We start from the raw sequence: 12,078 nt of genomic DNA on the forward strand, positions 1-12,078 counted from the left end.
CCATGTGCCTGTGCTGGGAGTCCCTGGGGCCAGGCTGCGCCTCTGCCTTCGTCTCCACACCAGTTATCGTCCCTGGCCCGGCTCCGCTCCCCCAACCCCTTCCTGCGCCGCGCACATTAATCGCCGCAAAAACAAATAGTTTTCAAATGTTTGGAAAAGACCCACTGTTTGCATCAGGGCCTAACAAAATAATTTTTACAAGCTATCCAGTTGTGATTAGGGCTGAGAGAATTGAATTTATGTGGCATTGATAATATTAATATTAGCCTAATTAATTATGTTGTTTGAACTTGCACAGCACTGTGTGTACCTTCTACACAACACTAACCAGCCGGAGCTGGAACTGAGCTCTCAGGCGTCTCTATCTCCCCGGCTCTCCCCCAGTCCATGACTACTGCACACAATTCATCAACTCGTAGATATCTAATCCCCTCTGGCTCCGCTCACTTCCTGAAGTCTAAGAAAGAACTTTACTCTGGTGGCAAGAATTCCCATGAATACTTGATGACTTCTATAGAAAGGAAGACTGTTTCATCTCACTTTGAAAGTGACATTCGAGGAGAGAACGGGCCAAACTTTCTATTCGCAGCTCCCCCGTTTATTAAGGATGTTGAGAAGAGGGACAATAATAAAATGCAACATTTTTTTTAATGAGTCACTAATTAAGGTAAACAGCAGTACAGTGGGAGCAGCTTTGCGTAGGGGATAGTTTCAGGCATCAGGGACATGATCTGCCGTCTTTATTTTAGTGCAGAAGACAGAGACTGAGACCAAATAAGCCATGTGTGATGAAGTCCCCTCTAGTTTGTTTCCTTAATCAGCAGAGGTCAACATTTCAATGTCCCCTGACCCAGAAACACTGCAGATCCAGCCAACAATGTCTTTGGACTGTGTGCACCACTGGATGAGTAAGTGTTGATCTGTGCAATTACAGTGACACATACTCACTGACCCATCACACCGGTCATTGTAGCCTATGAAGGGACCACCCAGATCTCCAGAGAGGTTCTCAGACCTGTTAACAGTTCAGATCACACTTCTCTGTGATGGCCTCTTGACCTCTACTTTGTGATCAGAGGTCAGAGGTTAGAGAGGTGGTCATGTGTCCCTCTTATCCAGACAGAGCTCTATATCTCATGCATGGTGGGGCTGTCTCTGCCAGGCCTCCTACACTTCATTACAAATAGTAGCTGTTCCCAATACATAGTGCTACTGCAGGCCTGATGCACGACGTTACAGTCTCCCCTAACAGCAGCTTTAGGGTCTATTCCTGTGAGCAACTGCAGCCACAGAATTAATATATTTGGCACAATCAAAAAAACATTTCTTTTTACGTAAGCACAGAAATCAACGCTGTCCATTTACTTATAATATGTCAGAGATCTTAGCCATGTGGATTGGTGTTGCTGATTAGTATTTAAAAACAAATCTTAAGTCAATAGACATTTAAATTTCTTCAGCTTAGAGAAATAAACAATGAAAAAAATAAAATGCACATTTCCCACATTCAAGGAGCAGTGGCCTCAGTCTCTGGGATTTACAAAGCAATCCCAGTTCAGTCTGTGTGCTGGGGCCAGGCCGATGCGTTCTCTGAAGCAGGGGTGGGTATCTCCAAGGTGCATCGTCTCATCGAAGCATGGGTTACTGGACGGAGGGCAGCGAGGTGTTGGATCAGTCATTAACTGAAGTGTCGGCCCAGTCTGGCCGAACGGTAGTCCACTCTGAGCTGGACAAAGGCGTGCAGGAGGTTTCGGTCCAGGTTGGTGAGCTGCTCACCTGAACAGACCTGCTTCAGGTTGTCAGGGGCGACGACCAGGAGGTTACAGAGGGCGTGGAGTGTGTCGAAGAGCTGCAGCACCAGAGGGACCTGGAGAACAGACAAGCACACAAACTATTACACCATGTAAACTATACACTGTCATGACAAATGCTCTAAATTATAAATCACAGGTTTCATTGTAGGTGAAAGTGCAAAACATGACATAAACCAGTAATTTTAAATGCAACCTGTCATATCTAATCTCCCAAATCTCAAACAGTGCTTGAAAAACATGCCCCATCTCCTCCATTCCTGCATTTACTTGTATGTAGTGCCGATATGATTGGAAAATTAATCATACAGAATTGACAGATAATTTATCTACGAGAACATTTTTTAAGTCATTAATCATTTTAAATAATTTATCAAATAAAAATGTCAAACATTAAAAGGTTCCAGTGTCTCCTACATGAGAACTTGCAGCTTTTCTGTATGATTCTCTGGAAAAAGAGATCTTGTATTTCAATGGCTAAATAAAGGATAAATAAATAAATACAAAATAATTACATTTCAACAGCTGTCACAGTAAACAGTTGTCACAAAATAAGCTATTGAAAACTGACCCTTTAAGCTCTGGGAATTGATGGAGATAAAGAAAATAACTCTTAGTTACAGCCCTTTTTGTGTGCACTGAATGTGTCGAATTACCAAACAATTAAGGCGTTGACCTGAATTAACCTAACTGCTTCATGTAATAACAAACACAACGAGGGTCTTTATCGATGGAGTCGTGTTTTGCCCTGTGACCAGTGCATCCTGGACCTATGCCCCCTTGCTCACCCTGAAATCCTTGGCGCATCGTCGGTATTCAGCCACGTCGCAGATGGCCAGCATGCCTCCCATTGAGCTGTAGCTGTACTGCTGTAGGTGCTCGTGGATGAGCCGGTGGAAACGAACGCCCAACTCCGTCAGCACTGTGTCCACATTCTTCCCATCCATGGACTTCCGCACGTGCTCCACCTGCCGACTGACGTAGGCGCACACCTTGGAGCAGGCCTGCCGGGCGGGGAGACACACAGGGACACATGGGAGACATGCTGACAAAACAACTGACAAAAACCAAAGGCAATTCAAAAGCGCTCAGTTTATTCGAAGAACAACGACGAGACAGGGAGATGTGAGTGATTTGCAAGTTGTATTTGCTGATTTGTTTAGTTTTGCATGTGGGTTCAGTGGTGGAAGCTGAGGTCTTCTGAGGTATCTCTTACTGTAGTGTACTGGATCATGACGTTGTTCTCGTCCTCAGGCCTGAAATCAGTCTTCTTCTGCTCTGTTGCCAAGATGTGCTTCATTTGCCCCACCATGCAGTTAATTGTTCTGTGTGGAGCAGAAAAAACACATTTGAAAACGTCTATTCTTTGTTCTATATGAAGGTTTTTTTGTTTGCACATGTGAAACACATCACGTCAGAGCGGTTTATAAACACACTGACCTGTCGATTCCTGTGTCCAGTTTCACTTCCATCTGTTCAATCACCTCTTTCTTCTTGTGCAGGCACTCTGCCAGCTTTGGAGATGAGCTGCAGACAACGATTTTAAAATGGTAAAATTACAAGTCTCCCTTCTTCTAAGAAGTATGTGTTAATGAGAGGCAGTGGCAATAGAATAACCAAATACTGTGGAATTTATAAATAATTTGAACCTCTGACCCATGACTGACCTTATTAGAGGCATGAGCTGGTCATTAAACTGCTTGTCAAACAAGTGGAAGATAGAGTTCGCTTGTTGAACCACATCCAGGAAGTACAGGTTGGCATTCTTGGCATCAGATGAGGGAATTGCTGTAGATCAAAGAAAGAGAGAAAGAAGTCCAGATAATAAACCAAAAGGTTGGCGAAAGGATAAATCAATATGATTCACATAAGACGGAAAACCACTGTTGCCTGCTCGCTACGGGTTGAAACCACAGAAATACAACATAAAAAAACCCCACATTCACAGCAATGTTCTGCTTCAGCATCAGACAGTGAAGAGAAAGCAATCAAACTATGCGGACATCAGTGTTGCATTTCTTTGATGGAGAATATACATTATGAATTGCACACTGGGAGATGAATAAACATGTTTAGTTCCACTGTAGCTGCCTGAAAACGATAAGCTACCTCCTGTATTCAGCCTCATATGGAGTGAAAAGAAATGCCACAGAGGCACAACCTGCTGTGCATCAAGGTAACTTAGATATTTCTCTTTTTTTGTTAACTACAACACAATTTGTTGGTTGTGTCACTGAATGGTATCCATAGCAACAAGCATCATCTGGTCCCTGACAAAGTAAAAGGCTATGAACACTAGTATGTGCATGTAACTTCACCAACAGTGTATCATTTTGTTAAGTATCCATGGTTGAATGGCCCTCATGTGATTTGTTTTCCTTTTGGTGTTAGAAGCAAAACAACTGCAGTGACATCACACGTTTAAAGCCCCATGATGCATCTTAAAATTCACATTTTAAAAAGGAGCCACATGCAACATTCAGATTATTAATATGGCAGCAAACCACAGAGTGAAGTCATTCTACCCCATGTGTGTTGTTATCGTCACACAAGCATAGCGCCCATCCTCTTCAGCCTTCCCCTGGTTAACACTGCTAGCTAAGTCAGCACTGTTGCCATTGTTAGTGCTGTTTACTGAGTTAGCACTGTTAGCTGCCAGCTCAGCCACAGTGATGTTGAGAACCATGTGCACACTATCTCGCCCCAGACTCTGAATCATAGATGTGCTCTGAATGTCGCATACAGCTCTTTAAAGACTAGGGATGCACCGAATATTCGGTAACCAAATATATTCGGCCGGATATTGCAAAAAAACACACATTCGGTATTCGGTGGAATAAGTTAAAAGCAAGGCCGAATAATAGCGGCGTGTTTTGATAACGCAATCAAACGGCATGCCATGACGGGCGGAATAAAATGTCGGCAGTGTGGCGATCCGCCCATCACGGCACTCGCATTTGCGACTAAAAATAGTTTTGAGCGAGCAAAATAGGCTTAAATCATTCAGCACGCTGTGCGAGCAGCCTACAGATTTCAACCACCAGCAGAAACAAAAGGCGAATCCCATCGGTTGTGGGTTGAACGAGGGTCACAGACACAGTATTCCTGTCAAATACGGCAGCCATCGGCTTACCGGTGACGGACCTGTCGGTTCCAATAATATCCTCTTCTTGGCGTGTGGAGTGCCCAGAAGTACCTGAACAGCCGAGCCAGCCGAACACAGGTATGTGACGTGTCAGAGGAGAAACGAGCCGTTCACATTACTCTTTGTGGCAGGTAACGGCCCACGAACCTCACCGCACTTTAGGGACTGTTCTTTACTTATGAAGGGACTGTCAGGGGAGGAGGATGGCTGGTTGATTATTTTATTTATTTATTTTATTTTGATCCCCCCTATGTTCATCACTCATTGATGCTGTTTTTGAAATATGAATAAGTCCATAAGTAATTTATTCCATTGAAATATCATTGATGTATTATAGAAAAGTGATTTATCTTTTTATAAATGACAAAAGGCACATCTTCCTCATTTTCGCTGTGGTATTGTGATACTACTTGGAACCATGATATTTTCATTGGTATCACACAGTGGGTCCCAATTTTGGTACCGTGACAACACTAATCTGGAGGGGGTTCATCTGCAAAAACTAATGAAAAACTAAACAACGATATTCGGTATTCAGTACTCGGTATTCAGCCAAGCGTTTAATATTATTCGGCTTCGGCCACAGATTTTCATTTTGGTGCATCCCTATTAAAGACCAAATAAGTCACAACAGGCAGAGGAGGCTCCTCCATAAGCGGTCAAGAACTGAGCTTTATTTTGCATGGGTTTTGAGGACACATTAGATATTTGCCTTCAGGTAGTCATGAATCACTGATTCGTACACAAATGAGAAAGGCACTGCAGTTTCTACATAATGAAGCATCTGCTCCAGTCTCTGCTGATTAACTATAACCACAGGATTTTACAGAGATATAAAAGTTCTATATATTTACCACTGATCCAGTACTTTGCTTCCCATTTTCCCATCATGTGTTTATGTTAAACATGTTAACTTGTGCTAACTTGGATTTTGGTATCAACAGACTGCTGGACTGTCTTATCTAGAAAGGAGAAGTAGACTGAGCCTATATGGGTCCAGCGAAGGACACACATTTGTGGCTGGCGGCCCTCAAAGAACCTAGTCCCTGATTTGGGACACAGCTAAAATAAGCATCAACACAGACAGTGTGTACAGATTAAGGTTCTAATGAACTGTATTAGATGTACCTGAGAGGCCGATTTCTAGGGCATAGTCGATGTGCTCCACGCAGAGATGCTCAACCAGCAGCAGGAAGATTGAGAAGGCATTCTTAGGCAGGTCTGAAGGATCTGAAAGCTGTCACCCCAAACAGAAAGAAAGGGAACACATTTAACTCTTTAAGCTCCCAAGATTTTCTCAGCGTAAAAAAACGTCTTTTTAGTAGTCTCACCCTGTGGCATCTCTCAAAGGCATGACGCGTCTCCTGCAGCAGGTTGACAACAAGCTCTGGGGACAGAAAGGTCTCCCCATGGGTGTCAATCATAGGGCCAAGTGGGAGGTTAGTGCGCTGCCTGATCCGCTCTTTCAGTTCTTGGATACTGTAAAAAGACACAGATGATAATTAAATTGTAACAACATTATCCTTATCCTGTAACATATTCAAATAATTAATCCTAACACCTCCTGTTGTGGGAAAAAAGTGGGCTCAAACTCTGACCTGCCGGTGCCAATTGGGCGTTTCTGGTGATTCTTGGAGTCGTAGTAGCGCTGCAGAATCATGGCACCTCGAGTGCGAAGGTATTCCCTCTCCATGTCAATGTAGCTTTCCAGGTATGAGGAGAAGATGCTCTTTATCAGCTTGGACAGGAAAGTGTGCTTGTCTGAGCCCAGGTTGAACTCTGTCAGCTTGGTGGCCAATGTTGTGGTCCTGGAAAACATGGAAAATATAAAGTGTGTTAACAGAAAGTTTCTGTGTAAACAGAAAGTGCATCAAAAACATATGAACAAGTTAAATACCTGGTGTAAAGGTCATAGAGGTTCTTGAGGTACTGTTCTACATCAGAGTGTCGAGTCTCATCCAGTTTTTCCCTAACGTGGGCCTGCAGACACAAAGATGTCAAATGTAACATGACAAGTAACACGTCTAAAAAAACCTGTACAAATAATAAGTTATGAAAATACCTGTAATTTGTTTTCAAAGATGTTCTGGATGAGTTTGGCCATAACAGTCTCTGGGCTGCTGAAAACCTCGCCAACCTGCTTGTTGACCCTCTGGCAGAGGACTGCAGTGTCCTCAAACACATCATTCCTCACGTAGGCCCCCTAAAGAGACAAACAAAGGGTTAACCAGGAATATTTGGATATTAATGGCCAACAAAAAGTGGAATATTATGTATAAGAGAAACTTTTTACACTCACTTCCTGACACTGCTTGATATAGACGTCCACACAGTGTGCATAGCCCTTGAACAGAAAGACCCAGAAGTTACTTTTCTGCAAGATTACATTTCTGAAGTGCAGATACAAAGCAGTGTTAAGAGATGTAAAAGACTAAAGACTGACGTTTAGATTATATATGAACTAAAAATCAAATGTAGACATCAAATATGATTCTTCCAGGTCACCTTGAAATGTAACAGAACTGCTGCCACCTCCCGCATACGTCCAATCTCACCCCTGCGCTGGGCAGCTGTGAACTCCTGGATTAACTGCCGCTCCAAGTCATGGTACTTACCTGGGTAGAAGCACAAAACAAACACAAAGACACATAAAATGATGTCATTATTTGTAGCTAACCTCTGTTGTATTTGTAATGGGGACATCATGAGTATTTTTACAAACTTACTTGCAATTTTTGCCTTCACATCTGCAAATCTGTCAGAGGAGAAGATAGTTACTCGTCAAGGAGTCCATTACAAATCATATCACACTATGTTTGTTAAATTACTAGAAACATATTACGATACTGAATTAATATGCCATAATACTTGATCGGTGCAACATGGGGCTTACTCTATGAGGAATAATCTACATCACTAATACACCACCTTCCCCTTGTTTGACAGTGCACTTGTCTAAAGCTGCCTCCAGGATGCCTGACTCACCTGTCGAACGGCAGCTCCTGGGCAATGAGATGCAGCTTCTGAATTATATCAGCAGCCTCCTTAATCTGAGGGAGAGAGAGAATGAGCGAGGGTGAGAAAGAGAGAGTCAGGTGAGGCAAAAAGAGAGAGAGAGCACGACAGGACCACGAGAGGTGGACATCCAGACAGAAAGCTGGCAGGCCGCCGGCGGTGTCTCCACTTGGGGGATCATCATTTTAGAGCTGCCCTCCTCCACCTCCCCGTGTTGAACAGGGAGCTGATAACAGACAGGCTGCGCTCACCTGGGCATCGGCAGCAGCAACAGCAGCAGTCCTGACTTAGCAGCACATCCAACTCTATATTGGCATGCCTTTTCTGAATGGGCTGTAATCCCACAGGAGTCTAAATCGCCTTCAATAATCTGTCCGGCCAGGGATATCTGTCTTAAAAAAGGGGGCCCTGTCGAGAACCCCCCCCTCCCCCGCCCCTCCTGACATACACACTGGCTGAAAAAGCCCCAGACCTACGAAAGGCCCGCCGTCCGCAACTCCTCTGTTCCCGCAGATGCCTGCCTCAGCTAACATCATTACTCTGCTCCCGTGAGGAGGATCCAGCCTTTCTGCTCGGCGAAGGTTTTCTAAGTATCTGTCCCCCAGCTAAGATTAGCTAAATCCCATGTAAGTAATGTAGCCGTCTCCCTGCAGTCAGGGTTTAGCAGCACTTGTCTCCACGCTGGCGGCCCAGCCCTCCCTTTCAGAAGGATTAGCAAAGCCATCCCCCTTCAGCTATTCACTTGCAGCTTTCCTCTTTCCCCCTCGTCTGGAGGTATGCTCAGGAAAAGGAATCTGGCCAGATATTTCTGCATGCCTCTCCAGAAAACTAGCTCCATCTCCAGCTCTCGTCTCTGGGATTGACCTCCAGACTCACTGCTCTGCATCCACTAATGATGTTCCTGCTAACAGGAATTAATCTAAAGCATCCCAATCTCTCTACTGTCACTTAGAAAACTGCAAAATCAAACTTTCCGGGGTCACTTGTCTAACATTGACATGGTCCCTGTGTAGGCAGGAACTGAGTTAAAGTGTGCATCTCATCTTCCTGCATGCATGTTATCACCGCCCTTACATGTACTATAATGCCACAAGCTCTTTGCTGCTGTAATGCGACACAAAGCTGAGGACCAACCAAATTCTCGCTCCCAGACAACCTTCTGTAAATGCAATTAGGGTTGACATGAGCATGTTGACATCCATGCTAGTCAATCAGCCAGCTATTGTCAGACAGCAAATGACAGTTTATTAATCCAAATTAGCCGAGGGATCCAACTAAAGGGATAAACTTGACAAATTAATATGGATGGTTTACCTCATAATCCTGTTCATTCTCACCTCCAGCAGCGTCACAGTGGGGGTCCTCGTCGCTGGTCACACACACACACACCCCTCCACTGAAGTGAATGGAAGGAGCATATGTAGAATTCTCACCTTGTCTGGGTTATTGAAGACGTCACTGCGTAGGTCTCCATCCAAGAACTCGTTGAAGTAGGTCATCAGACGCTGGGCTTCCACAGCTCTCTGCCGAGGTGTGTTCACCCCCTCAAGCTGGTCGCCAAGGTGACAAACCTTGGTCGCCACATAGCTGATATGCTCATCGAGCTCCTGGAAATGCTGAAAGGCCACCTAAAATGACAAAGAACAAAAAGAACGTGAAGAAAAGATAAAGTTGTTCTGTGATTAGATAACTGAAACAGTACTTAAAGTTCTAAGACATTCAGGTGGGTGTTACTGACTACTTGGCCATACAACACACCTGGTTGCTTCTCTGCAAGTCTTGCACTTTGTGGGCAAATTCCTTGGCCTCGCGGTGACACTGATGCTCAAGCTTCTCAACTCGTCGCTGGATCTTCTCATCCAACTGCTTCAGCTCTTCTATATGGTTCTCAAATTCTTCCAACAGCCTATCACAGAACACAGAAAGACTGTAGATCCAGAACTTCACGGTGGTCTAATCAACATACACTACAGGTAAAACACACAAAAAAACGCTCTTACTCTGGGGGAGTAATTGAGTACCACAAGGTTAAATCTGTCCCACTGACCTCACAGTTATAGTCATAGTTAGTTATAGAATAGTGCCGGAGGCTTAATTCCTGGGTCCCCAGACTTAAGAAGCTCTGAAAACTAGCAACTTCGTCAGCTGCATTTTAAGTGCCATCAGGACTGCAGAGCAAATGTTCTAAGTCAGCACCACATTTCACAGAGTAGGAAACATCCCAAAATGATGAGTGTATAATCTCTTGACTAATTCCCTCAGCACTGGCTACAGCTTAAAGACATCTCCCATCCCTTCCCAATAGACACTCATTCCCTGGTTGGTGACTCACAGTATGGTGGCCTCCACAGATATGTTGTCTCTGACTCGTCGCTAAGAGCTTCCGAGGAGGTGGTGGCAACAGTTTTGTGGAGGAAGTAGATAAGGCAGGATGGATCCACAGTATAGTTAAACTGTTATGGCATTTTTGCTTATGAGAAATAACTCGGTCCCCAAGTGTAAACACAACAACAAGCAGTGAAAATGCCATGAAAAATATCTCAAACGTAGATATTTCCTGTTTTTTTCTCCAACTCAACCATCAAAAACACTAAATTAGCATAGAAGAGACTAAGATGAGCTTTGGCAAACGCAGGAGGGCTAACTCTGTTTCACTATTTAGCAAGTTGATACTGACATCTGCAAATAAAGAATCTTAACTTATATTAAAAAAAAACTTGAAACTTATAACACATTCAATTATGTTTAAGTAAAGCTGAAACTATTTTTTTGCACTTAACCCTTTTAAAAGTTGGGCTTTTAGAAGTTCAGACAATGACTGCAGGAAAAGGAAAATGTGCAGCGATGTGGGTATTTTCTGGTTTATTAGCATGACTTGACCTGATAGAGGAAGAATATCTTTATGTCAACATCCAATCAACTTCAGTAAAAATTTGAAAGGATGAGACATAAATTATATCATGGAATAGGTCAGGAGGAAAGTAATAAGCCATACCAAGAGAAAGCATTATTTTAGAGATGTTCAGCTATGTTACACTGTCTGCAGACACGAGTGAAAAAGCTGCATTGCTTATTTATAAAGCTATATTATTTGCAATAAACAAAAGCAAGCATTTCTGAGAAATGTGCTTGTCACTATCATATAAGTAATTAAGTTTAATATGCATGCAAGAATATACAATTCAATGGATTCAAGAGCAGCATATGATCACCCTGTAGTAAATCTACATTGTGGAAAAATATTCTTGATAGGACAACATTGATGCTTTGTTTTTAAAGTAATATGAGACAGCCAATATTTATGTAGGACTGAGTCAAGGTTAAAATCTGGAGTATGATATTCAAGTGAGTTACAGACTCATGCTCAGGGGCAGGAAGATGTGTATGATAAAATGTGAATAACGTTACCTTTTGGGGTCAAATGCCTCAGCTCCTCCTTTGGAGCCTCCTCCAGGTGTCCTCCATGCCAACCTTTCGATGTACTCATCTGCATCAAAGGGCTCCTGCAGAGGAGAGGAAGTGATGAGTGTACTGTTAATAACCTCACACATAAACATCCGCACAACACCAGCTATTACTCGAAATGCGAGAGGAAGAATAGACTTGACGCTAACCTACAACACAAACAGCGCTACACCCTGCTATGACGTTTAACAGCATTTGTCTTAATTTGACAGTCATTAACAGTCAGTAACATTAACGTCACCCCCGAATAATTCCAATAAACCATACTAGTTCTTATTTTTCTATCTACCGACGGCTGTGTGGGTCATTATGTGTCCTCTATGCACACGGAGGATGAATGAGGACCGTTAAGCTACCGTTAATGATAGTTAGCAACCTAGCTAGCTTGACAGCTAACACAGCTCTCCGGTGCAGCAGTCATTTTTACCTCGAACAGCTGAGCAGTTGTCGCCATGTTCAGGAGTCAGCTGGCGGCGGAGGGAAACGCAGTTTAGAGGAAGGAGCTCGGAGTCGGCAACAGCGCCGACTTCCACATGGATTTCCCGATTTCGTACAGTTTTACCCTTTGTTGACAGATAGCTGGTTAGCAATCCAGCTTCCTGTATGGGTGGAGAAGGGTGGGAATAACGGCTCGTTAGTGCG

At 43.5% G+C, this 12,078-nt stretch overlaps 1 protein-coding gene across 1 annotated transcript; it reads right to left on the bottom strand.

Moving 5' to 3' along the window:
* Positions 1–551: 551 nt before the first annotated feature.
* exoc5 (exocyst complex component 5) lies at positions 552–12,065 on the bottom strand. Its single transcript, XM_049595830.1, has 18 exons — positions 11,864–12,065; positions 11,380–11,474; positions 9,730–9,877; positions 9,405–9,599; positions 7,942–8,006; positions 7,683–7,711; positions 7,462–7,571; positions 7,256–7,300; positions 7,019–7,159; positions 6,854–6,936; positions 6,555–6,764; positions 6,288–6,435; positions 6,085–6,193; positions 3,479–3,599; positions 3,252–3,338; positions 3,028–3,136; positions 2,600–2,815; positions 552–1,867 (listed from the first exon to the last, which is right to left on the bottom strand). Exons 1-18 carry the CDS (start codon positions 11,888–11,890, stop codon positions 1,679–1,681), a joined length of 2,127 nt encoding a protein of 708 aa, XP_049451787.1. The 5' UTR covers positions 11,891–12,065; the 3' UTR covers positions 552–1,678.
* Positions 12,066–12,078: the final 13 nt, after the last annotated feature.

This window comes from Epinephelus fuscoguttatus, linkage group LG14 (genome assembly GCF_011397635.1).
Source record: "Epinephelus fuscoguttatus linkage group LG14, E.fuscoguttatus.final_Chr_v1".
Classification (NCBI taxonomy): Eukaryota; Metazoa; Chordata; class Actinopteri; order Perciformes; family Serranidae; genus Epinephelus; species Epinephelus fuscoguttatus.

What these genes read in the sequence shown, in the direction of transcription:
- exoc5 (XM_049595830.1), bottom strand. Translation starts at nt 11,890, where the DNA reads ATGGCGACAACTGCTCAGCTGTTCGAG. An exon ending in ATATCAAGCAGTGTCAGGAA is followed by an intron (nt 7,160 to 7,255) that starts GTGAGTGTAAAA and finishes TTGTCTCTTTAG; the next exon opens with GGGGCCTACGTGAGGAATGA. An exon ending in TCTTTGAAAACAAATTACAG is followed by an intron (nt 6,937 to 7,018) that starts GTATTTTCATAA and finishes TTGTGTCTGCAG; the next exon opens with GCCCACGTTAGGGAAAAACT.